The following is a 27,431-nucleotide window of genomic DNA, read 5'->3' as shown; positions in this document are numbered from 1 at the left end:
AGGGATCAAAATCATAAAGCTCAATTTTATTTATAATTTTAATATTCTAGAGACAGGCGGCCAGTCTAACACTTAGGCTATAGGCAGTGTATTAACATTTAAGGCCCATAATTTCTATATAATTATAGAGTAATTGCCCTATGTCAAAATTTTGTGTCCAGCACAAGTTTTTGGTTGCATTATGAACTACTATAATGAAACTTTGGTCATAGTAAAACAATGTGCAGTATGCCGAAGTCAGGTCCCACAACTCCTCAATTATGGAGTTATTGCCCTTTGTTCAAATTTCATGTCTAGACCATACACATGTAACCGTATTTTGAATTGATGCCAATGAAACTTTTAGCTGGCATGTACATAAAATATCTGACTGAATGAAATATATGCCCTTACTTTCATAGCTGAAGCATAAATATGTGTCGGACACATGTCTGTAGTATGTTAAAGCATTATAATGATTTATCCCTCTTTCAAACTCTCCATTTTAACATCTATTTTTACTGATATGCATTATCAATATGACCAAATACAAAATTCACAGAGGAAAAAGCCTCCAATCATGTTTTCAGTCTCTTAACAACATCAGTGACTACACAAGACCCAACCTCTCGGCCCCAATTATTTGTCTTCACACCATCATAAGCTGAAGCTTAGGTAAATGTATTTCAGTATCTAGGGAGAAGTGTGTTCTGCAATTACATGACCCCTTATTGTCCTACCCCTCATTAACACAATCAAACATCCCCTTATCCTCAACCTTCAACTCACAGTTAGTTATTTTATTTTGAGCCGATTTGAAATCTGATTTACTGTTAGCCTATACATTTGACTCATTTTTATGTACACCAGCATACCACCAGATAGCTATGTATATTCCTCCCATTTTCATCACCCCAGTATAATATTGTAATTGCTTGGACCATTGAATAATCTCCATACTTGTTCTTAGATACAATGTATGTAGAAGATGTTGGTGGGTTTTTTTTACTGGGGGGGGGGGGGGGGGCTAGTTCCCATTCAGTCATAACATGAGCAATATACATGTATTGGCCCATAGTTTATCATTGCATTTGAAAACAAAATTAATTACACAAGTTCACCTTTGGCCCCTAGCATCACTGACAAGTCCTAGAATGATGAAACAGCTGTATGGTGCAGTTTAGTATCGGTATGCCAGGATTTATACAGTCAATGTATGCTGTATTTTTCAGTTCAGTTTTAAGGTGCTATTCACTTGGGTATCTCTTGTACAAGCCTTCAATAGTATAATTAATCACCATTAAAAAAAACTTGCATAAGGCTATCTAATGAAGTAGGCTATCTGACAAATGTTTCCTTAAAAAAAAACAAAAAAAAACTGGCTATGCGATACTTGTCAAATCCAGGTGAAATTTTTGTGTTTCCCTGGTGTATCAATCATGATGTCCTTAACCCATTGTCTAACTTTGTATCTATCTTATCATGATGTCCTAAAGCTGTGGTCTTAACTTTGTATCTATCTTATTATGATGTCCTAAAGCTGGGGTCTTAACTTTGTATTTATCTTATCATGATGTCCTATAGTTGTGGTCTTAACTTTGTATCAGTCTTATCATGATGTCCTCTAGATATGGTCTTAACTTTATATCCATCTTATGATGTCATATGGCTGTGCTCTTAACTTTGTATCCATCTTATGATGTCTTTAACTTTGGTCTTAACTTTGTATCCTTCTAATCATGATGTCCTCTAGCTGTGCTCTTAACTTTGTATCTATCTTATGATGATTTCCTGCAGTTGTGTTCTTAACTTTGTATCCATCTGACCGTGATGTCCCACTGCTGTGTTCTTAACTTTGTATCCATTTTATCATGATGCCCTAAAGCTTTGGTCTTAACTTTGTATCCATCATGGTGGTCTATAGTCCTGGTCTTAACTTTGTATCCATCTTATCCTGATGTCCTATAGCTATGGTCTTGACTTTGTATCCATCTTAATATGATGATGTCCTAAAGCTGTGCTCTTAACTTTTGTATCCATCATGGTGGTCTATAGTCCTGGTTTTAACTTTGAATCTATCTTATCCTGATGTCCTATAGATGTGCTCTTAACTTTGTATCCATCAATTTTGAGTCTGATCATGAATTGCAGTGAGGTAGCCATCTTGGATTTTTAGAGTTGAAGTTTGCTGTCACTTCTGACTTGATGTATAGTTTTCAAGAGGTGTTGCTTAACATCAGTCCCTAGTAGTGCCTGTGCAGTTTTGAAAGTGATTAGAAAAACTCTAAAAACACAACCATTCTGTATATGGATGAAATTAAATACACTCGCCTGTGTACATATTTCAACATCATGTCTATTTGTATACCAATTAATGTCAAATTAGACAGGTTTTATACTATCACTCAGACATGATACAATTAAAAGATTTTTTTTTTATTCATATCTTTGATGAGTAACAAAAGATAAAGTATACCTGGTTGACATTCTCCACAGCACACTAACTGTAGAAGAATCAGAAAGGCTACCATAACTCCAATAGGTATCTTTACACCACTCCTCTCCACCATGTCTAGGATTCCCTTTTACAGTTTAAATATATCCTCCAATATGTTAACACTAGCTGTCTTTAAAAAAAATGGACATGGAATTCTCGGGTATCTGTATGTCACCATTTTCCAGCTGTCATTTTGGTACACTGTAATTTACTGAAGAAATGTATGTCAATGGTAAATTCTGGTATAGTTTAGCTTGTGTGTATTCCCAAGATATCAGGATCACAAGGAGATAGGTTTGTTATCTTTAATTAGCACATCTCATTGTCCACATCCCACATACCTGTTTACTACTCCTAAAGTAGGCACTTCCTCTCCAGATGTATTAGCAAGATTATTATACCCCCGCAACGAAGTTAGGGGGGGGGTATACTGGAATCAGGTTGTCCGTCCGTCCGTCCGTCCGTCTGTCTGTAGACGCATTTTGTCCGACAACTCCTCCTAAACTGATGGGCCAATTCCGATGAAACTTCACTCACATATTATTGATTATGTGTAGATGTGCATGCCACTTTATTTTTCTCAAAATTATGGTTGCTATGACAACTGGTCACTATAAACAGGTTTTCTGATAAGAACCATAACTTTAAGTTTGTCCGGACAACTCCTCCTAAACCAAAGGGCCGATTTCAATGAAACTTCACACAAATATAGAGGACCATGTGTAGATGTGCATGCCACTTTCTTTTTTTTCAAAATTATGGTTGCTATGGCAACTGGTCACTATAAACAGGTTTTCTGATAAGAACCATAACTTTTAAGTTTGTCCGGACAACTCCACCTAAACCGAAGGGCTGATTTCAATGAAACTTCACACAAATATAGAGGACCATGTGTAGATGTGCATGCCACTTTCTTTTTTTTCAAAATTATGGTTGCTATGGCAACTGGTCACTATAAACATGTTTTCTGATAAGAACCATAACTTTAAGTTTGTCCGGACAACTCCTAAACTAAATGGCCGATTTCAATGAAACTTCACACAAATATAGAGGACCATGTGTAGATGTGCATGCCACATTATTTTTTTTTTCAAAATTATGGTTGCTATGGCAACTGGTCACTATATTACTGGGTTATCTTAGGTAGCCTCTAATTAACAGTTCCAATTCACCATTGACTCATGCAGATTGCGGGGGTATTAGTCAGCCATCCTGTCGACAGTTCTAGTTTAGTAGCAAGAACCGTTCTGACTATAACAGCCATAAATGTAAATTTCCTAGCAGTTGGTGTACGATTGCCAAATTAAATGTTCAAAATCTTTGTACAGCAGCCACCTCTTTTAACATGAAATCCATTGTAAGTTAACAAACTCAAAATTGTTAGTTTGTTGATTAATAGATTACCTGTGTCCACCTTTCTGTAATTAGAACACCTGTCCATCTCCTCATAAATATGTCCACTGGCGATTACTTTGATGACCTATATTCATTTACCTGGACAGGAGAAATCTACAGGTAATTAAGACAGTTGCAGTTAAATGCATATAAAACTGTCAGGTGAAATGTGTAGTGTAGTATATTTCACACAAAGCTAGATTTCCAGCACCAAAGGTATTGAGGAATGACCACTGATTTGCTTCTGTGGTGGTATCTGTGTGTATATATCATACTTACTACTATACATGTATATGATACATGTCATATTTTATAGTATTGTCATGCAAGATATGTACTGTAGGTAGATATGTGTCATTATTGACCGAGAATGTGCCAGTATGTTTGTAAAGATGGGTTACCCGATTACCAGTGGTTACATGGAATAGTCTCTCAGAAATGAATACTCATGATCTACGGTATGTTATTAATTATTTAATATTTAACATCTTGATTATTTAATCAATTATCACAAAAAAAGTTGATAAATAGAGAATATTGAATGGTTTCCCTTTGATTATAACATATATTTCATTAGTAAGTGCGAATTTCAAAGCACAAGTGAAAAATATCAATATTTTCTGCCATACGAGTTATTGCATGTTATTGTTTATGCTAAAAAAACAAAATTAAAAACATAGAAAAATTAAAAGTGTCAAAAAACTTGTATATTTTCACTGCAAAATCTTAATTTCACTGCTCATCGCTGTGGTGAAAATATTTCACTGATAAAAATTCAATAAAACCTATAGATATGTTGGACATTCCCCATACAGATATGAGTGTTATACAACATATATTTTACACATAACATGGAAACAAAACACATGTAATACAATGCTAGCCATCCCTGTACCCAAGTGTTATCAGATTGTAAACTGATCAGCAGTAACCTAAATTCTACTAGTAACATTGACCTTGACCTTTTATCTGAAAGCATTTTCAAGCAAGTACTTTTGATAAGGAAACTCTGTATGAAGGATGACTATCTCCGAGGGAATGGTATCACTTGGCAATATCTCTAATCTTACCACTAAGTGTTAAACACAAATAAGATTGACAAACAACGTGGAAACAAATCCTCAAAACAAATCCTTAACACAAATTCCTTTTAATCAAGATAATCAATAATGTTCAAATAAAAAATTCCATTCTTGTACAAAGCATGTTGAACCAGACGTCGATAGGACTAATTGCTTGTCGGATTTGTGAAGATGTCAGTTAACATTTATGTAGATGATATACTAATAGAATCTAACATGGGTCTGTTCCGTGTAAGAGTTTGGCTGACCAGCGCTTGGCAAGCCTCGTGCTGACTGGCCAATCTATTAAGAATGGGTTGAGACATCCTTGTTTGCGGAACAGACCCATGTTTGATTATTTTTCCCACATACTTGCAAGCAAATGAAAGTTTTTCATCACACCATCTACAATGCTCCTTGGAATGTGCGTCAAAATTGATTGAAATCATCATTTATGACATGGTTACTCAACGAAAAATTATGTTACTTTTTTGTGAGCAGCGTCATATAGCATATTTCAGCTGTTTCTAACTACAAAATACTTTCATCTTAACAATTACAAGCTACAGGCAAAATGGGACTCTTATACTCCAATGTCATTAGCGAATAAATTGTAGGTCGTTCGGGTAATAACTTTGAACAAAGTTGATCATAATCCTTCACCCCCAACTAGGCTTAGCTAATATTGTGTCTATATATAGGCCACCAGGCTCAGTTTCATCAATGCTCCTTTAACTTAAAAAATCCTTAAATTAAAGCATTGTTGGATTTAAAGAAAATCTTAGTTTAGTAGTTTTTCGGAAATTCTGTAATGATTTCCTGTGGGCAATTTAAATGTTAAGGAATATTGATGAAATTGGATTTTGGGGACATGTTGTTTGACCATGAACGGATACCGCTACACAGAGTAACAAATATTCCAGGTAAACCTTTAACTAATTTCAATGTAAATTAACATATTGTTAAATTTGGAAAAGTGCTACTTTCAAATTCATATTGAAAAACAAATGCTGAATTGCTTTCTGAGAAGTTCAAAACACAAAGTCTATAACACTTATTTAATAGAAAAATTATCCCGAGTAATGTCTCTATCCTCGAACAAGTTGTTTTCAACACAATGCTGTATTATTACTACTATCCTAAAATCCTTCCCTACAATAAACATCTACTCCTTTGTCTTTTCATCCTTTTCTACACATTCTTCTTCAGTTAATTTACTTGACAGCAACATTTGCACTTCTCCTTGCAGTTTTTGCCTCTCCAAGGATTCTTCCTCGAGCTTAAGCTTCTCTGCCATACTTATTTCTGGAGATACTGGCTGAGGTTTCTTATTGTATCTGAACACACCTTTATTTCTCTTGTTTAAATAACCTAAAGTTGGACTGAGTTTTCGTTGAAATGGTGGTGGCCGGATGACCGAGCACTGCTTGATATTGTTTGTGATTTTGTACAGATTCCAATCCTGATATAACAGAGCATAGTTTATATCATAGATCCCACTCCGAATCCTGCGGACACCAGCACACACTGCTGTTGTTTTCATTAACAGTCCCAAGTTATGGATTACCTCCGCTAGATAATGACACTTTTCATTGATGGCATGGATCTCTGAAATTTAAGAACAAAGCTTCATTAAAATATTCAATAAAATTCAGTAATCAATCTCAGGTTATGAAAGTTACTCTCAGCAGAATATTACTCATAGATTTTCATAATCCACAAACTAATGGAAGCTCGCATCAGCTCAGAAGTACCATTATGTAAAATTTGACAGGAGCAATATGATAAATGGGATAAACTTTTATTTTTCTAGAGTTCTCCTCGGTCAGTGTTTGACCAATTTCTTTCAAACTTGTTAGCTATAGGCTTCAAAATCATGATATATACAGTACATGTAACTATTCTCCTGAGCAGCATTTTGATTTGACAATTTGAAAGAGTTAATTCCCTTGTTTATTTCAATTTGTTATTTTACTTTTTTGGGATATGCAATTACCCGGTAAGTATTTTAGACAAATTTTGAAGAAGTTATTTATCTTTTTTTTCATTTTGTATTTTAACATTGTCCTTTTTTTTTCTTTTTTTTTTTTCCTCTTTTTCAGTTTAAAAATATCTGTAGCACTTTTTGTAGGATATCTTTACCAGCTGGTATCTATTGTTGTAATTACCAGAAATATTTTGATAATGATTTTATTACTACAATGTATTTCTCAAAATATAAAAAGTGAGAAATTAAGCTCAACCACCTGCTAATCGAAAAGCTTTAATATTGTACAATTAAACAAAGTCCAATTAACAGTAAGATGTGGTGAAATTCAAAATCTGAAATGTGGATAGGGATTTCCATACATAGATGAAAGTATAATCTATATTTGGTCATAAAAACAGCACAATTTCTTTTTGAGAAATTAAACTCAACCCCAAGCTAAACAGAAAACTTTAACATTGCACAATTAACAGTAAATTGTAGTTAAAATTCTGAATCTGAAATGTGTGTTGGGATGATTAATATGTAGATACAAGTATATTCCAGGTGCCATTATGATAAATTATGTACTTAGAGAGAAATTTAGAGTTTAACAGAAATGTTAACACTGCCGAAAAAGTAACACCTATGTCTCACTTCTAAACTCTGTCACACGTGAGACAAAAACCTCCATATCTCAATTCTCTAAATAACAAGAAAAATTACAACAAATATTACAACAAATCTTTTAAATAAATCTAAGAAATAAAATTTCTGTCAAATTCTCTAAAGGTAAAACTGCCTAGTGGGGTAATTGAAAATAATGACCTCCGACATATTTCAATACCAAAGGAAAATTCATTTTTTTTTTCAAAACTAACACTGTGCTGATCTTACCCAGTGTAAAGTGTGGCAGGTCAAATCCTACACACTTGATACTGTAGATGATTGGGTGTGGTAGATACACCTCTGGTCGCAGTAGTCCCTGGGTGGCCAGTTCATATGCCTCCTGACTCTCAGGGTTAACTCCAGCATAGCTAAACAAACACACATTTCTCATTAGTGAGTATGCAGATGTAAAAGTCTCCATGAGTATAATCATTTAATAAAATAATTAACTAAAAATGTTCAAAGGTCATCAGAGATGTACAATCTTTGGGGAAACATTCACAGTGTTTGATCAATTTATAGAAGTTATTGATCACATATCTCATCAAAATGACACAAGCCTCCACCTGTGTTTGTAGACATCACCGATGAAGTACATTGGTAACGCTCGTTTTGATTGGTCGGAAATTTCATGTGTAAAGGGTGGTAATTTCCGCTAGAGGGCCAGAACTGACGACTATATCTGCCAAGGGTTCGTGGAGTGTAACGTAATCAGAAGCCTTGACTAGCGAAGATGATCATATATACATTGTATATATAAAATGTAGCATATCATAGTGTAAAGCTTTAATTTAGCATAAGTGCTGCTAACAAATCCATTGTATAGGCCGTATCACGGTTATTATCCCCCTTGTGTACCGCCAGAGGGCAGTACGTCTCGCATTACTTCCGGATAGTTCAGTAAACAATGGCGGACCGTAGCAACAGTATAAACAAAGAGAATGAAGACGTGAACCTGCAGACAATTGATCGGCTTACTGTTCAAGAATTGAAGAGTTTTTTGCGCCAGCATGACCAGCCAGTTAGTGGACGATCAGCTGAATTAAAGGAACGTGCGAAAGGTGTGTTGAACCTTGGTATCAGACGGAAAGATATACTACAGCGGGAAGATGAAAGACAATCCACTCTCTACCAAGCCCGTAAGTTCGTGTCCCCTCTTGGCGAAATTTTACCCCACCCATCCACATTGAAGAACTGGACCGACAATGTTAGGCAGATACCTATGTTTCTAGAAGATGCCTTATATAATTACCTTGTTCTGAACAGACAGCGGACGTTTGATAATGCTCCAATGGGTGCTGTTAAACAACTTAAAGCAAAGGTGAGAGGTGGTCCAAAGTTTTAATATTTCTTAACTACTGGAAGTTGTTTTATAAAATATTTCTTTTGTATGATTATCCGAGGTATCTTTCTAGTCAAAGTCAAATAAATTGTGATTGTCAGATAACAGGTTCTGAATGATATTGATATGTTTTATCTTCTGTACTGTATTAATATACAACCACAATGTATAAATGTATAATGATTGACATATTATGAACACTTATCTTTTAGTCTGTCATATTTTCTTATATCAATCTAATACCAAATACATAATTTGTATGCTTTATATATGTTATTTGTTGTATACATGTAGCGACAATAACTATAGTTTGATTTGATTTGATTTGAAAGGTCTTCTATGAAGATAGTCATGTTCACCACATACGATACAGCCCTATCACAGACCTCTGTTCTCACTGCTATGTATCATGTAAAGTGGTACCATCCATGCCAACGGCAGATGTGAACAAGTCTCCTGACTACAGTGTTTGGATATGTATATCGAAACAGACTGGACAAGTGCATGCAGCTGATTGTAACTGTCCTGCAGGGTGAGTGTATTTAGAATGTATAAAATATAGTCTATTATATTTTCATGACAGTCACTGTACATTGTATATACTGGGTAAGCAATATACATTTGCATGTTATGTAAAAATGTGTTGATGATAATTAGTATACTGAGTGTACATGTGTATGTTGTAAAACTAAATGTGTGCAAAAATATACAAATCTGCTCCATTCTTGTAATACAGTGTATATATCTGTAGTTGTATTGATAACAATGCATGAACTGACAAGTGTTCGAACTAGGACCTCCAAACACTAGTCAGATGCTTTTTTTCTTTTCGAAGATAAAAATCATTTCATTTATCTCATCAGTAGGGCCCCGGGGGTTAGGTCCTCTATGATTCCTCACAATTTATAAAAAAAATATTGATATTTGTATTTTATACACTCTTTTACATTAATTATTGCATTGAACTACCTGGTTGCTGATCGACCCGGTGCAGTTCCGCTACATATGTATCCTAATTTTATATATGTAATCATGATTATTGATTTATGATCAGTGTTGATCATAAAATATACTGATATATCTGATTATATATATATGCATAGTTGATCTCAACATATATGAATTAATCTATTGTATATTATAAGTTGGGAAATTTTATATGTACCATAAATGAAGAATGTCAAGTATTAATATAAAAAAGGGTTAATGTTAATAGTTTTTTTCTTGTATTATTTGCAGAAATGGAGAATCGTGCAACCATGTGGCAGGTCTTCTGTATGGCTTAGTTGACATCACAGAGAAAAAGCAGTCTGGGGAATTAGCGCCAACCGCTGAACCCTGTAAATGGAGCCAGCCAAGAAAGAGGAAATTGTCCCCCAAAAAGGCAGAACAGATGAAATTTCGAAAATGCACAAATACTGGTATGTATATGTATTAAATAGTGTGTTGGGAATTGATAGATCAATGTTTAACATAATGAAATTTTAAAAGTAATGGATTTTTTTTTTTTTTTTGGATGACAGAGAGCTTGAGTGTACTATATGCACTAGAATATAGCAAGTGACCTGGTGTCTACCCAAGTTGGAAAATATAACTTCTAATTTGACCTCTAACCTTAATGACTAGAACAAAATCTTGTTTAGGGCATCAAGACTAAATAAATTGCTTTTGTCAATTTTCCTAATTTATACACATACTTTCAACAAGAATTAACTGCAGGTTCATGACTATTACTTGCTCTACATTCTTTAAGGGGTCATGCTGGCTAAGTAGTTAAGGTGTCCCTACATTATTTCATTAGCCCTCTGCCTCTGTCGCAACTTTGAAACTCATGTTGAGCAGTACCAGATACTGACTATAGGTTGATTGGTTTTCTCGGCACTCTGGCTTTCCCTTATACAAAAAAACTTCCATGTCCTTTAATGACTCTGGTTGTGTAGAAAGTTAAACAAAAATAAACCAAATAAATTCTGATCTTTATCAATCTTATATCATTATTTACAGGTAATGCTGATAAATCAGACTACACATCATTCCGACCATCTGGAGTTCAGCCACCATTGGATAGGGATTCATTCCTAGCAGAGATGAAGGAAGTCTTGCCAAATGCAGGGTACATGAAGCTGTTTCCAAAACAGAAAGCTCCAGAACATGTCTTACAAGAGTGTTGTTTACCAGAACCAAAATTTAATTTTCATGATAGTGTGGACTTGTCTTCAAGTGCTTGTCAGATTGAGTTTGATAACTATGTACAGGATTTGATAGACAATAGTGCATTTACAGATACTATTGAGGGATTGACCAAAGGACAGAGTACAAATGATGTCTGGCTGAAAGCAAGAATAGGGCGGATCACAGCATCGCGTTTCGGGGTAGTGTGTCGCAGGAAACAAGATGTAAATCCAAACAGTCTGGTAAAATCTGTAATGGGTTATTACTCTGATAAAACCAACGATGGAATGGAATGGGGGATTAATCATGAAAGAACAGCCAATCTGGAATATATTCAGAAGATGAGAAGCAATGGTCATAGCTCAATAACTGTGCAAGAGAGTGGACTGTGTGTTATGGTAGATCATCCATATATAGGTGCTAGTCCTGATGGTTTTGTTTCATGTGGTGACTGTGAAGACAGTGAAGGACTTCTGGAAATCAAATGTCCTTTCAAATATCGAGACTTTTCTCCAAAACATGCTGCTACACATAAAGATTTCTGTTGTGTCCCCAACATGAATGGCCAATTAACATTGAAGAAGTCCCACCCATTTTTTTATCAGGTACAAGGGCAGATGGCAGTGACCAAAAGAAAGTGGTGCGACTTCGTGATTTGGACACGGAAGGGAATCTCCATTGAAAGGATTTCTTTTGATCTTCCTTTGTGGAAAGAAGAGCTATTGCCAAAACTTTCAACCTTTTTCAGAGACTATATAGTGCCAGAAATCTTTAGTCGCAGACTTCAACGCAAAATGTAATTAATTGAAACTGTGCTACAATTACTTAATTTTGGACATCTTTCACTTGTCATGGTGTTATAATGTGAACATCAATTCGTCATTGTATATGATCAGTGTTCTCCCTATGCTGTCATATAATAACATTGTGCAATCAACCTTATCCAAGATCCCGCAATACTACCTTGTATATAATGTTTATGTTTACCTGAGGCTGAGTGATGGAAAATTTTAATTTCAGTGATGAATCAGAATCAGTTGAAATTTAATCATGAAGTGATGATCAGATGTAAAGTAGTTATAACTAGTAAGTGTCAACTATATAATAATTTTGTACACGATACAATCAAGATTCTGTAAAAACTATCATCTATTAGTATTAAGTTTTTTTTTGTACTGACAATAGTGGCATTAATTTGTACTATTGCTGTTTCTTCTGAACTTGGTGCCTTTTTCTGATTTGTACAACATTGCAATACTTATGACATATATGTATGTATCACAATCACTTTGACATCAATATGTGATTACCTTTTCATAAGAGCTCAATTTAATTTAATTTATCATAGGGAGGCTCTTTGCATTGATTGTACCAACATTGTGTTTACATATGAACTTCAAAAGTCATGAAATGAAAACAATAAAAGCAAAATGTTTTCTTTAAACTGAATATGATTTATTTCATCAATGTCATTAAAGCAAGATCATTAGACTGTTCAGGGCCGACAACAAGGATACATTTGCTGAAGTTTACATGATTAATTAAGGGTGATCATATCATGTGTCACTTTCACAAATATCAAGACTCATCACACCTGGGCAAGTAGTGGATGGAAATCCTATCCAGGTTTTATAACTTATAATCATCTGCAATAACATAACATTTAACACTTTAATGAATCTTAGTATTCCTGAAATACAAATGTTTAAGATTAAAACTTGAACTTAACCAACTCATTAGCAAGAAGATTGTCTTAATTAATTTTAATCTGATATACTTCCAGATAATTCAGCCTTGACCTATATATTCAAGGCCAACATTGTCAACTTTGAAGTAGATTTCAGATGATTTATTCACAGTTATTTCTCATATGATAATGAAATTAGAAATTAATGTACAGTATCTGATGATCAGATCACAATCAAGATTTACACATGTATGAAGGTGTCATAAACTTTGAAGCACAAGTTGTTTGAACCCGACTCTCCAGCATACTGTAAAATAAGACATGTACACTTTCACATGTATGCAGATCTAGTAAATACATGGTAGTTCTGAACATAACTTTCATATTCTGTATATATTACATCAGAAGTACATATATATATACAAAAAAACACAATTTCTCAAAAGTGCTAATTATAAGGATTACTATTGATAAATATATATCATCCAAAGATTGAACTTGATTTAACACCTATTACTTGCATCTTATGGTTATGTGTTCTTCTGATGACTCAGCATGTACTCAAAACACAAATTATCCACCCTTATGATTTAAAATTATTTAAATATCATAGTTGGATTTGAACTTGATGACTATATTATATCATGTATTGATATTGAGAAATTATACAACACAACTGTCCAGAAAATTGTTCTGTATCAACAAGTAATAAGAGTAAAAGTTATAGTTATCCGCGAATCAGAGGGGGATACAATATTGTCAGTGCTGTACAGATCTTAAAAACATTTGAAGCTGTATCTGCAGAGCTGATAGGCATTACACCGTTCAGTATACGAAAGAGTTTGATACGTTGCATCTGTCGCTCAACATGAATACGAAGATTTGCGATTCGTCGGGTTGTTTCCACCTCCCTCCTGGAGAATTTTCTATGTTTCCTCTTGAATGGTGGTATGATCAGTTGGATGTTCTTAGGAGTAGTCATGTCTGATATAAGAAATCCTTTGTCCACCATGATTGCATCACCATCATCACACATATCTACCACTCCAGACTTCTCTGTAATCTTTTTGTCTGAGATGCTGCCAGCATAACAAGATGTCACCAAACTAGGCACTCCAGCTGGTGTGATGCCTACCAAAACCTTCCAGGTCATATGAGACTTATAGTTTGAATACAGCAGTGACTTAGCTCTGGTAGATTCTGGTGTCTCTGTCCGTATCTCGGTACAGTCCAGTATAACACGTGTATTTGGATATCGTCTCCTAAATGTGGCTGGCATGTTACTTTGGACTGCTTCCTTACTTGGCCAAAACATAAGCAAAGGAACCAGATCCTGAGCCAAAAATTGTACCCACGTTCGCCAAATGTTGCAGCAAGTTGTCACACTGATACAAAATCTTCTGGCTAGGTCCTCCAACAACAAACCAAGTCGTAATCTCATCATCACTAGGAGAAATTCATCTTCAATTCTCAGTTTCCTTTTTGGTCCGGGTTTCTGTTTTCCACTTCTCTGATACCTTTTCTCGCCAGCTGAATGGTTGCCCCTCCAGTAAGACATGTTGTTTGCGCGGGTTTTTAGACGGCTCAAAATCATAATGAGAGCAGGAAAGGATGGGAGTCCAGTGTAAAACATCACATCATCATCATTGTTTTTGATGTCCTCAATAGTTATGTCTGGTAATTTGCACTGAATTCCTACATCAACAGTGTTTTGTTTTGTCTCTTCTTTTGAAGGGTGTGGAAGACAGTTGAGTTCTTCAAACTCTTCCTTTGACAGTATCACAACATCATCTGTTTGCTCAGACTTATTAGTCTGGGAACACACATGGTTCTCTGAAATTACTCCTGCATAGTCATGCATAAACACTGAGGTCTCCAGAAAAGAAATGTTGGCATGGAGAGAGCTCTGCAGAACACCATCTTCATTCTCTCCAGAAGAATTATCATCTTCCCCTTTTAAAAGTATGTGTGGTGTGCACAGGGAATCAGAAATCTGAAAAAGAAAAATTAAGATGTCAAAACACAATTCTAAAAAAAAAAAAAAAGCTAGGGTAATTAGATTTTAAAATGCACAGAAGAATGAAAAAACATAGTTTCATAAATCTTATTAATATGTCAATTGGATTATGCAAAATATATGGCCGTTATATTTTTATCGAAAACAAATGCTGTTTGATGATACAGCACGTGTACATGTATTAAATATGTGCATCCATAATGAAAGTCACGTGAATGATGTGAGTTAATATTAAAAAAAACCTGGCATTTACCTGTTTATTATCACAAGCTGTGACCGTAACGCACATTTATTTGAAAAACAACAACAATATAAAAAAAATAAACGTAATGGACCATACATGCATGCTCTTTAAACGATCATTTTGTCAATGAATTTACAAAACCATTGCGGATTCCACATGTCATTATACTAATTCGAGATATTTACCTTGGATGTTTTGAAGGTTTTTTGAGGGAATACACTCGGGATCGGATATTCTGCAGACGGACCACCTCTCCCAACAAAATGTTCACTACACAAACGAGTGGTGTTTTTTAATGTAAAGTTCTTCCTAAAACACTTAACCCGTTGCTCCCAGGCTCTTGAAATCTTGCTGTCCACAGGAAAACGATGCAGTGACACCTTCCTGTTGTCAATTAATTTTCCGCTGTAGTTTGAGCAACCTGTTACACAACAATAAATCTTCCCCATAGCTGTTTACATTTTTGCATTTGACAACTATCCGGTAAACTATCCGGAAGCGACATGACATTCCGCACCTGCGCACATAGGGCGAAAAACGTTACAGGGGAGAAAACTCTTGGATAACCGTGAAACGGACTATTGAAGAGAGCAATCTTCATCAGTTGAATGGCAATTGAATTCTTGAGAAAACTACAAATTACATAATGATACAAAATGTCCAAAGTAAAGATGTGCCACCCTGGAAAGTCCCAAGAATAATATTCAAATCAATTGCATATTGTACTGAAGTTTTGCATTTACTTATAATAATCATTGTTGATAATTTCTTGGCATATACAATGTATACATATATATGTAATGGAAAAAACAGACAAGAGGCCCATGGGCCTTAACGGTCACCTGAGATTTGAAATATTTAGTTAGTTAATTTAATTGACCCTTTTTGGCCCCACCCATCAGCCCCTGGGGGTCAGTCAGCGCCAACATGCGCATGCCATCAAACTGTCATCCCATGCTGATAATGTTAACCAAGTTAGAATGAATCCCAATCAAAATCAAACAAATTAGAGTCAAATATGTGATTTCCCTATATCATGAAATTTACAATTTTGGTAAAGCACCTTAAGACCCTTCCATCTATGAAGAGTGTTTGATTCCACCATATCTGAGAGTAGAGAAGTAGATTTTTGAAGTTTTAGTCAATTTGACCCATTTTAGCCCCGCCCCTCAGGCCCCTGGGGGGTGGGGACTGTATAATTCACAATTTTGGTTGACCTTTAGCCATAGAAGCTTCCAGCCAAATTTCATTGAATTTGGTTTAGGGGTTTTGGAGAAGAAGTCGAAAATGTAAATTGTTTATGGACGCATGACGGACGACGACGCACGACGATGGACAAAAGGCGATTAGAATAGGTCACTTGAGACTTTGTCTCAGGTGACCTAAAATGTGATACTTACTCAAACATCTTCCTCTGATGGTTAGCTTCCATAGCGGCACACACCTTCCCCACCAAAGACATGTTCACATGGCCTGTAATGAGTACACACTATAAGCTAATACTAACATCAAACCTGTATTATTAGGAATATCTCCATAGTAGCTTGGTTTTATTGTACCTCTGTACACCTGACCATGTATACTATAGAAACCTGTACAACCAGACCTTATTTCAATCCAACTGTACACTGAACCCTACCTAATCTGATCCCTAAGTACATATCTATTCTGACCAAGAGTATTTTGGCTTTCTTTAGATATTCTTTAAGATATTCTTTAAAATGCTAAGCCATCACAATGCTGATACATACACAGTAAAACCTGACTTTAACAACATCCTGTAACATCTGACCATATCCAACCTGTTTAATCTGGAACCTGTTTCCATCAATTCAATAGAAATTTTCGGTACAGAAATACAATGTACTTGTATTTTCTCATTGACTTTACCAATCACTGACCTTTTACACACATCCTGTAATATCTGACCATATCCACCCACTTTTATCTGGAACCTGTTTTCATCAAAATCTGTCAGAAATTTTCATTAAAGAAATGCAACATATCTGTTTGCGAAAAACATACACTGGTCCAATAATACCTCTCAGTCATTGTAAACAGGGCCGACAACACCCTGTCTGTACACAAACATGACTATACACATGCTGAATGGGGTACTTCAATGGGGAACAAATTACCTGTGTGCAATGTTAATTTGGTCTTTAATTCCTCACAGGCTTTTGATCACTTGTTGATAACTTATCATCGTAGAAACAATCAGTAACTAGCGAGGTACAATAATGTTGTTCTATTAATGCACATTTCCCATGGTGTCTAAATGAACAAAAATTTCAATGACCCCGATGACTATGCTCAGTTTTGTGAATTAGACCATTCTTACTGTGGTAAGTGGGAACTAACACTATTTTGAGACAATTTAAGTAACACATTCACAGACTTAATGGTACCAATGACACTGATGATCTTGAGTATGATGACATGTGACTTTGTAGCGTACACAGACAGCTTACATATGTTAGCTATAGACAAAATGAGAAAATGTACTTTCACAAAAGGTGATACTGTTAGATACTTGATTCCCATGTAACATCATAAAACCTTATCTGAAATAAATATTCTTAAAAATATTTCTTGATTATTGTAAAAACAGATAAAGTTTACAAAGAATTGTAAAATCCCAGTCAGTGTGAATTCAAGTTTTCTTGACAAGATCAATCACAAGCTCTTTAATTGGCAGACAGCTCCAGCTTTAATTACATTTTGTTTGTGAAATAAATTGCGACTACATAATCAGTCATATGTCATTGCTAACATTGCCTTTACCAACACTGTCATATCTGACTCATTGACTCTGTCCCACAGTATGTGTCGGTAAACTGGATTACCAAATACAACCTGTGTATTTTGACATCTAAAATTCTCCTCTATTTTCATGGTTGTGATATTTTGAAGTAACATTTACAAAGCAAACTTACTAAAAGTGCTCCTCTCAACAATGCGCCCTCTGGTGTCATAGGAGTCTGATGCCCATCCCAGACGACCTTTCACATGGTATACCTACAGCAACGAATGCAGTCAAAAATAGAATTCAAATATGAATATTTAGCCCCAGTATCAGAAAAATTACAGAATGAAATAGAATTCAAATATTCGAAAATTTCACATTTCCTATGATAGCAGTGTTTAGTAAAAATACCCAACTCTGAAAAATAAGGCACATGTTTTAGATGTATTAAATAGCCAGTTAACCCTACCTATTACCTATACTAAAGTAAATGTATTGTTTTTAATCTATACATTGTTTGCAATTTTAATATAGCTGTGAATGATAAGTAAACGTATCTTCTCTATGATCTTCAGACCTGTGAAAACTATGGTAACCACTTCAAAAAAACATAAAAAATTGCAAAATATCATGATTTTTTACCAAAAATGACGCAGTTTCCTACACATTTTTTTTTCTGATATCTGAAACCTATTTGAAATTAAACATCTCTATCCCAAAGACAGAATAAACCTTGTTTTTACATGATTTTTTTTATTATGTTCATCTTTAAATATTCGTGAATATAAATTTAAAAATTACTTATTGACCTGATCAAGTTTGAAAAGTTTGAAAAAATATAACTGGTATATAGGTAGCAGTCTAAATAAGGACAGCGCTATCTTATCTCATCTTCTAAATATCATTTTCTACAGTGGGCAAAACTAAATTTCTGGTAAACACACATACTTACAGAAAATCATAAATTTATAACCTCCAACCCATTTTTTTTTTAAATAAATGTGAAGCCTGTAAATATACTACTTCATAATGAATATACCAATTATGGTATACATTTATTATCATTTTTTTTATACAGCAGTTATTGCTTAACAAAGAAATCACCCATAGCAAGGCTAGCGCTGTCCTAATTTAGACCGCTACCTACCAGTTTTATTTTTTCAAACTTTTCAGTCAATTCATGATCAGGTCAATAAGTGGTTTTTAAATTTATATTCACGAACATTTAATTATTGATTATGGGCTACATTAATAAATATAGAACTATAAAAAATAAAGGTCATTCATTTGAATAAACATGGTAGCTCTCTTTTTCCAGCATACAACAGGCCCTGTTTATCAGTACACTGGGCCATTTTAGGTATTTAAAAAAAGTTGTTTGGAGATTTTGATACATTTGACCCTTATGACATTGAAAGTAGTAAACGTGGTAGCCTTTCATTCCAACATGCCACTGCCCCAATATCATGAACCTGGATATCTTGGTTATTGAGAAGAAGTTGTTTAAATGGAAAAAAGTTGACAGACAGTTGACGGACCACGACATAATCTCATGACTACTCGCCCTTCAGACAGGTGAGCTAACTCGCCCTTCAGACAGGTGAGCTAACTCGCCCTTCAGACAGGTGAGCTAACTCGCCCTTCAGACAGGTGAGCTAACTCGTCCTTCAGACAGGTGAGCTAACTCGTCCTTCAGACAGGTGAGCTAACTCGCCCTTCAGACAGGTGAGCTAACTCGCCCTTCAGACAGGTGAGCTAACTCGCCCTTCAGACAGGTGAGCTAACTCGCCCTTCAGACAGGTGAGCTAACTACATGTACATGTATATATGCTCTATAAAGAAAGATAAACTTTGATTCAAACCTATATATAGCTACATACCTGTATGTATCTATTACTCAGTTTTTTGGCTCTGTATCTGAAGTTTCCAGATCCAATAACTGAAATAAGGATAAAAACAAATTATGTGATCTTCTTTTAAACCAAATGTTTAATGTTGCCCTATAATACAGTGAAACAGATATTCCCATATAAGCTATACCTGCCACATTTGTATCCAAATTCATGACATTGAACCTTTTAATACTTACTGTACATAGTGAGGATATGATTGATAGACCAATTTTAAGTGTATGTTTAGATGTAATTAAAGGTATCTGTTTGCATCAATTAACTTTGTCTCCCCCAGTGTATTTAGAGGTTCCTGATTATTTCACATATATTGTACCTGTCTGATACACAGTAATCTAGACACTTTTAAGATATTTCTCTTATTAACATTTATATGTGTCATATGTAAAGTATCTCCAAAGACCCTCTTTTAAATATTTAATTCATAGCAATAAAAAGAAATCATCAACACATACCGACTATTCCTGAAGAGTACCGTCCAAGTCCAGTGTTTGCAAATAAATGTAAATCTTCTGGCTCATACCGGTCACCCAAAACTGTACACACAAAAAATTATAGAATGCACAAATCTAGTAACTCGCATTGTTTGAGTCACTAGGAAGGATCAGAAACTATAGTCAGAACATTTTTATAATATACAGTAGTTATCTATCCTTGATGTGTCTGTTTCCATTCTATTGTGACTCTCTTGTTTATAGTTTAGTATATGTAGTATGTTATTACTATGTTTGACCTTCCCCCCTTTTTTTATCACAAAAAAAAGAATGGTCAATATCTCTAAGATAGAAATGTAGTTATCTTAACTTATGTACCAATGAAAATGTTGCATACAGATCTAGATAACTTAGCGATTGTTTTTAAAAATTAAAAATCATACCTAACAAGAAATTGAACCACTTGAAATCCCCCCCATCTTACCAAGACGATTGCTCAATATCTCAGACTCTGACAACTGTTGTTGTGTCCTAAGGGCCAGTGAACTTGAGGTTGTCTGAGTAGCTAAATTACTATTTGATTCAACCAATGACTTTTCTGGACTTGCAGCAACCAACAGCTCTGGACCACAAGCAGCATGTCCTTCAATAAGGTTTTGTGGACTGGGCAGAAGTCTTTTATTTGTTGTCTCCAAACAGTAATTTGGTAAACCATTGATCTCTAAAAATAAAAAATAAATGTATTCAGAACATACAATAACAAGAGGCCCAATGGACCTGCATCTCTCACCTGCCACCATTGCAACTTTTAAAGTTGATGACATCTACAGTGTACCTTCGACCTATCGCTACCCGAATCTACCGCCACCCTCACATACCGCCACCTACACCCCTAGAACGGATTTCCCTTCTATATAATTCCCTCGTTAAGTTCGCCACCCTTGCATACCGCTATCCGCCACGTTCATAACAATATAAACGCCCCGAATCCCTATATATTACCCTCGACGATATCGCCATCCTGATCCGTTTTTTTCTGCGATCAAGGAACTCTTCAGTGTTCTGCAGGGTTAGGGTATTTCCTTTTTCACAGGTAACTTAGTTATACGCTTGAATGAGTTTCTATCGCTCAGGTAGATATTTGTGACATCTACACACAGGTATGGTTTGATTTGTAATAAAGCATGACTGATTTCTGCTCAATAAGTGTTCTTATTTATGGTATGAACAATTTGATGAAAGCGTGTTCTTCTTGATCATGGTTAGAAGGGTTTGATAATTAAGTTTGCGAGTGAAAACAAAAGCAAATTAATGACTTTTTTCAGAAATTACATTTGTAAATATGTATTTGTAAGCTACGAAATGTACGGTCAATACCATGGTATCTTCTATGTTAACTCATTGTGTATTTATCAAAACGTTGGTACAACATTATCTTTTACTGTTGTAATTTCCATGATTCGATACTAACGCCACCCTCGTTATACCGCCATAATTGACACGAACGAAATGTGGCGCTATAACGAGGGTAGACTGTATTTCATTATTGTGGCTGCTCAGATGAATACCTCTTCATTTCAAATGAAAATTGTTGTTAAAGAGGAAAAGGTTGACAACAGCAAGACAGAAGACAGACATCACACATCATCCTAAGCTCACTTGTTGTTCATGCATGTACTGAGCCAATAGCTAATAACAAAAGCATTTCCCATGCAAAAGGATTTTTCTTAAACCCAAAATATATCTTTTACATTACAAAGTGTATTAAGATTTCTGTGGGGTTTTTTTGTTTTTGTTTTTATTCTGAAAAGTGTAAATTTAAATTAGGTTTCCTTGCCTATAGATAAGCAACATGGTTAGAATAAATGATTATTTAATCTGTTCAAGTCAAGTTTCATTTATCTTTTGGTACTTTATATTTTGTATTGATTAAAAAGTTATAAATATGTTTCACATGTTTAATTCCAGTAATTTTATTTTCATCACATGAAAGTATATAATAAAACATTTGAAAACAATTATCGTTACTTGAACATTTTCAATTTGATACATTAAATTATATTGTAGATTAATTTCAGATTAAATTATGCAACATATTCATAATTTAATTTATGATGTGATATTATGCTTATTTAAACCTAATTCAGCCCAAAATATATGTTGTACATTCTATGTGTATGCATCCAATGCTTAAAGTCAGAAACCTGAACACATAAAGAAATTAAACCTTGATTTAACATGTAAAGAAAGAGATTCTTTGAATGTACTGGTAATTAAGTGCATGATCATAACAGTTCTACATTTCAAAATTTTAAGTTTATAAAAGGTATATATGTTACTTGTAATACACCTTCCATCTTCCTTTACTGAAATAGTCTGGGATCAATCTAGGGATTTTTTACTACCTTTTATGTGTGGTTTCCCCTCAGGATTTTGTTCCATTTTTCCCCTCAGACTTCTTTTAAATTCACTGAAATATTTTATTTTCCCTCATTTTTATGGCAATGATATTCCCAAATACTCCAGATTTGCTCTCTGAATTAACCATTTGCTGTTTTTTCTTGGAAAATGTGTTTTTAAAGCAAAAAACTGAAACTTTGTGATGTTTAAATTTCCCCATTTCAGAACTGATTTTCCCGAGTGTAGGACAAAAGCCCCCCCCCAGACATGACATTAGCCCCACCGGACATTAGCCCCCCCCCCCCCGGACAAAAGCCCCTTCGTTATAAATTTAGCTGGTACACTTTATATAAATCTGTACTTTTGAAAAACAGAAACTATATATATATATATTGTTGTTATCTCTGAAATTTGGAGAATAATTGTGTGGAAAATGAAGGTCCTTGGTTCAATGTCAGTGTAGCATTATATGTCTGTGGTTATAAACATCATGATTGATTTTTTCAAACTTTATATTATTAAGTAAGCTAAATATTTCAGGAAAGTTCTCCATGATGAACATATTGTTACTGATTACACATAATTTTTGACTTCCTAATATACTGCAAATATTGATAATCAAAGAAATGTCTACAAAAGTAATAAACATTAAATTTTGATCCATATTTGCAGTGTCTCAAATTATAATATAATAAGTACCTAACCAAACATGTTGCTCTTTGTTGTAATAAGTTTAATTTTAGGAATAATTAAAACCAAAGAAACAATGAAGCCATTAATGATATATTTCTTTCCAGGAGAATACAATATCAATGAAAAACCTACTAAACACCTGTGAAACAGCTTATTGTTTATGTAACAGCTTAAGTAGTTGTTGTTGGAAAAAAAAATAAATATATATATTTTTATGAAGGGGCTTTTGTCCACTTTTTGATTAGTGTGAAGGGGCTTTTGTCCTAGGGGCTAATGTCCAGGGTTTTTTTTGTCCGTACCTCGATTTTCCCATATGGTCCAAAAAGGGTAGTTCCCCTAAATTCTAGATTAATCCCTGAATTAGTTGAAATTTCTGTACATGTACCCGTGTGCAGGTATCTAATACTTTGAAGATCTAACATATTGGAACTGATTCCAGGTATATACATGTATCAGTTACAGGTAACACAGAATGAGATAATGGCCTGAGGGAGCAATCAATGTCATTTTTTTTATGAAATACATATACTGGCAAACTTGGGGGAGGGGGGACGGTAACAGTTTTAAGCTTATATAACACACATGTATGTTCGTGTATCTGGAGCTGTACTTGTTGTACAACACTTGAATTATACAACACTTGTATTTGCAATTTCATAATTTTCTTCTATATACACATGTTTTTTGTAATTTAAGAAAATCAGCATATATTACTATATTTATTCAGGGACATATTATACGTCCCTGATTTATTGAATATCTTTAATGTGAAGAAAAATGTATATATAAAAAATTATTATTTTTTGATGATTTGCAAAAAAAAACCTATACATTTTTGAAAAACATCAACAGGTAGATATTATATATGGGTAGTGTTAGATGCTAATTACAGGTAGGTAAGACAGAGGAGCCTGGCACAGCATGATATAAATGGACCCCTGGGGGGTAATTGAGGACTTGACAAAAATATAGCCAGGTGTCAAAACAGGCACACCTCATCTGATTCATATATATAGGTAATATAAGGTGTTATGGAGGTCCATAAGGTGGTGGTGAGGTGGGGTATGGGCCCTAGGGCCCAGGTGGCCATGACAACAGGCATGTCCTCAGAGTACTTATTATACATACAAGTACATGTACAAAACTTGTTGTGTTACAGTGTAGATATTATATGTATTTTACAGAACATAATTTAGAATAAACGAAACTTCTTATTCTTGATTATGTACTAAGAAATGATTTCATGGTTGAATTATTAGATATTACAATACATTGAATTCAAAAATATATTTGTCTGATAAAATAATGAATGTTAAAATATATGTACATATACAGTGTAGTTGACAAAAAAAATCTACAAACAATCATCAAGGCCTTAGGTAGAATTAATCATTAAATAAATGGATATGAATTACATCTAAATAAAAAATGAAAAGATGATATTACATATGATTCCTGTGGGACTTTATAGTCCGGATGATTCTGACAATCTATCTGCTTTTAACCAGACTAACTTTAACTGAAGAAAATTTGGTGTTGTACATGTGTTGTGGATCTATTTTTCAGTTTTAAAGCAATGTTCAAATAATGGCAGCATACATGCAGCAGTCAGTTGGAATCGTGCTTCAATTAAGCTCATATCTATGTTGCTTAATAACTTACATATAGTTGTCCAAGTTAAGCTAACAATGCGTTGGCGTATAGAATTCAAATAGGTATTACATTGCATATATACCTTGCAAAAGTTTTGTATGTACAGTTTCCACCAGTTCTTTTATCTTCATACCCTCAGGCTTATAAACACAAAAATATCCATGTAAATTTCTGAGGGCGTGCTCCCCAGATCTAAATCTGAAACGCATGGTTAATACTCCGTATTACCGTAACCTCTTTCACAGACAGCGAGAAGTCATCACGTGAAGATATCGTGAACTTGAGGCTTTTGACATCCGTTTTGAAATAGTCTGATGATATATTGTGATATGGGAAGTGTGTTACATTGCCGTTTTTATCGTATATGACAATTCCCACTCAAAGAATTATATATTTTGAACGACATTGATTGACATGTGCAATAGTCTATTATTTCCCCACTCTCCAAAAGAGTGGACACAAGGGAGGTAAATGTAGCTGAGACATAATGTGGATTATTTCCCTTTAATTGAATGCTTCACCGAAAATACATGTATGTGCCAAAGAAGAAGTTTATGTATTGCATAGTAACTACATCTTATTTCTATAAACCCGTATACGTGTAGCATATGTGTGCCAAGATATTCAAGTACAAACTATACTTCAGAAACTGAAAGCAAAATAAATTTAAATCAGAAACCCAAATTCAGTTGTTTTTTTAACAATGTTTCCAGTTCCAATTAATCATTTTTTAGTGTCTAAATAGTGATACTGCTATATCTAAAGAGATAACTCCAAAAAATATGTTTCCAAACAATCATTTTCTGCAATTATCTGTTTTTTACAATGTGTTTTTTTTTACTCTCGATCAGGTAAATATTACTTAGGTTGTTTTTTTAATCGGGTAAAATACATTGCATGCTTTTATGTTTTATTTATTTTATATTTTCTTCTGTATTTTTTGCATGTCTTTTACTGTTGGAGTCGGTTTTGATAGCTCATCAGAGCTAATGTTGATTTGTTATAATACGTACCGACTTTGAATTGAATTGAAGTTATGCAACGCACTTCATGGCACTTAGATTAAGCATGTTCGTGCAGATATGAAGTTATTTAAAACAAACTGAAGGGTGAGCTAATGTATCTCCATCGTCGGGTACCCACGGTTGATTGCTTTACGCTTACGCTACGCCGTGATAAATGTAGTGCAATATCAGTCGTGGGTATCCAACGACGAGGTAACTCAGAACTAAACTACTGTATAAGGTTAATATTACGATCACAGAAAAAAATATTCTCATATTTCAAACATTGGTTTTTCAAAAATCACTGACAGAGCCAAACGTTTAGTATATATTTCACCGTGAATTCTCTGTCTCAGGAACGTATCTATATATAGTCCTGTTTATAAGACTGCTTGGCTTTATGAGTTATCCAAGGAAATTAGGCTGCATGTTATTAGGCTTGGTGGTTATCAAAGAAAATAAGGTCGCAAGGCTTTATTGGTTATCCGATGAAATGAGGCTGTTAGGTGTTTATGGTTTATATGAGGAAATAAGGATGTTAGGCTTGATGGGTAATCCGATGAAATGAGGCTGTTAGGTTTTTATGGTTGATATGAGGAAATAAGGATGTTAGGCTTTATTGATAATCCAAGGAATAAGGATGTTAGGCTTTATTGATAATCCAAGGGAATAAGGCTATTGGGCTTTATGGGTTATCTGAGGAAATGAGGCTGTTAATTATGCTTTATGGGCTATCCGAGGGAATAAGGCTGTTAGGCTTGATTGGCTTTCCGAGGAAATGAGACTGCTAGTCTTTATTGGTTATCCGAGGAAATAAGGATGTTCTGTAGGTTTTATAGATTATCTGAGGGAATAAGGATGTTCTGTAGGTTTTATGGGTTATCCGAGGAAATAAGGATGTTCTGTAGGTTGTATGGGTTATCCTTGGAATCGGCCATCAGGTTAAGGAACAAACTATTAAATTAATTCCATTTTTCTTAATCTCATCTAATTTGTATATGCTATTACTCCCTGTGAGTCTGATACAACTAATGTAAGTATAATCTATGATTATTTATTATCTATCACTGGGACAGAGAGAAAAAAAGGCGAAACTACGGCGGTGTATAAGGACCACTATCAACATTTATTTATCTTGTGCATACCACTTAGTATCTCGCATGTGCAAATTATTACCTGGTACGTAAAACTATATATCTTGTACGTACAACTTAATCTATTGTAGGTACATGATAATAATGGAATCCTCTAGCGTTAATAGTGTTTATGGATGTGACTATATTGCTAAGTTGTGCGTATAGGATACACAGTTGTACATACAAGATACTAAGTTTGGACATATAAGATGTTATGTTTTTCGTCCAAGATAGTAAGTTATATATTCAAGATACAAAGTTGTACATAAAAGACAATACGTTGAACGTATATTTACAAGATACTATGTTGTACACCAAAGATACTAAGCTGTATGTACAAGATAATAAGTTGCACGTATACTTACAAGATACTAAGCTGTACATACAATATACTGTGTTGTACATACAAGATACTAAGTTGTACAT

At 34.5% G+C, this 27,431-nt stretch overlaps 3 protein-coding genes across 4 annotated transcripts; 1 reads left to right on the top strand and 2 right to left on the bottom strand.

Annotated features, from left to right (window-relative positions):
- Positions 1–5,005: 5,005 nt before the first annotated feature.
- On the bottom strand, positions 5,006–25,298 carry LOC117319557 (mitochondrial mRNA pseudouridine synthase Trub2-like). The gene is made up of 8 exons (XM_033874349.1): positions 24,948–25,298; positions 20,604–20,840; positions 20,141–20,221; positions 19,656–19,714; positions 17,966–18,047; positions 16,430–16,502; positions 7,796–7,935; positions 5,006–6,540 (listed from the first exon to the last, which is right to left on the bottom strand). The coding sequence occupies exons 1-8, from the start codon at positions 25,072–25,074 to the stop codon at positions 6,098–6,100; spliced, it is 1,242 nt and encodes a 413-aa protein (XP_033730240.1). The 5' UTR covers positions 25,075–25,298; the 3' UTR covers positions 5,006–6,097.
- Positions 8,379–12,530, top strand: LOC117319528. Of its 2 annotated transcripts, none has more exons than XM_033874324.1 (4): positions 8,379–8,888; positions 9,242–9,441; positions 10,149–10,330; positions 10,914–12,530. In XM_033874324.1, exons 1-4 carry the CDS (start codon positions 8,475–8,477, stop codon positions 11,879–11,881), a joined length of 1,764 nt encoding a protein of 587 aa, XP_033730215.1. In that variant the 5' UTR covers positions 8,379–8,474; the 3' UTR covers positions 11,882–12,530. The 2 variants fall into 2 exon arrangements, with proteins under 2 accessions (XP_033730215.1, XP_033730223.1); XM_033874332.1 differs by having other exon boundaries at positions 8,561–8,706.
- Positions 12,599–15,581, bottom strand: LOC117319547. Its single transcript, XM_033874342.1, has 2 exons — positions 15,215–15,581; positions 12,599–14,761 (listed from the first exon to the last, which is right to left on the bottom strand). Exons 1-2 carry the CDS (start codon positions 15,476–15,478, stop codon positions 13,496–13,498), a joined length of 1,530 nt encoding a protein of 509 aa, XP_033730233.1. The 5' UTR covers positions 15,479–15,581; the 3' UTR covers positions 12,599–13,495.
- Positions 25,299–27,431: the final 2,133 nt, after the last annotated feature.

Source organism: Pecten maximus, chromosome 2, assembly GCF_902652985.1.
Source record: "Pecten maximus chromosome 2, xPecMax1.1, whole genome shotgun sequence".
NCBI classification, from domain to species: Eukaryota; Metazoa; Mollusca; class Bivalvia; order Pectinida; family Pectinidae; genus Pecten; species Pecten maximus.
The sequence above is the reverse complement of the archived record's forward strand: the minus strand, read 5'-3'. Positions and strand labels throughout refer to the sequence as shown.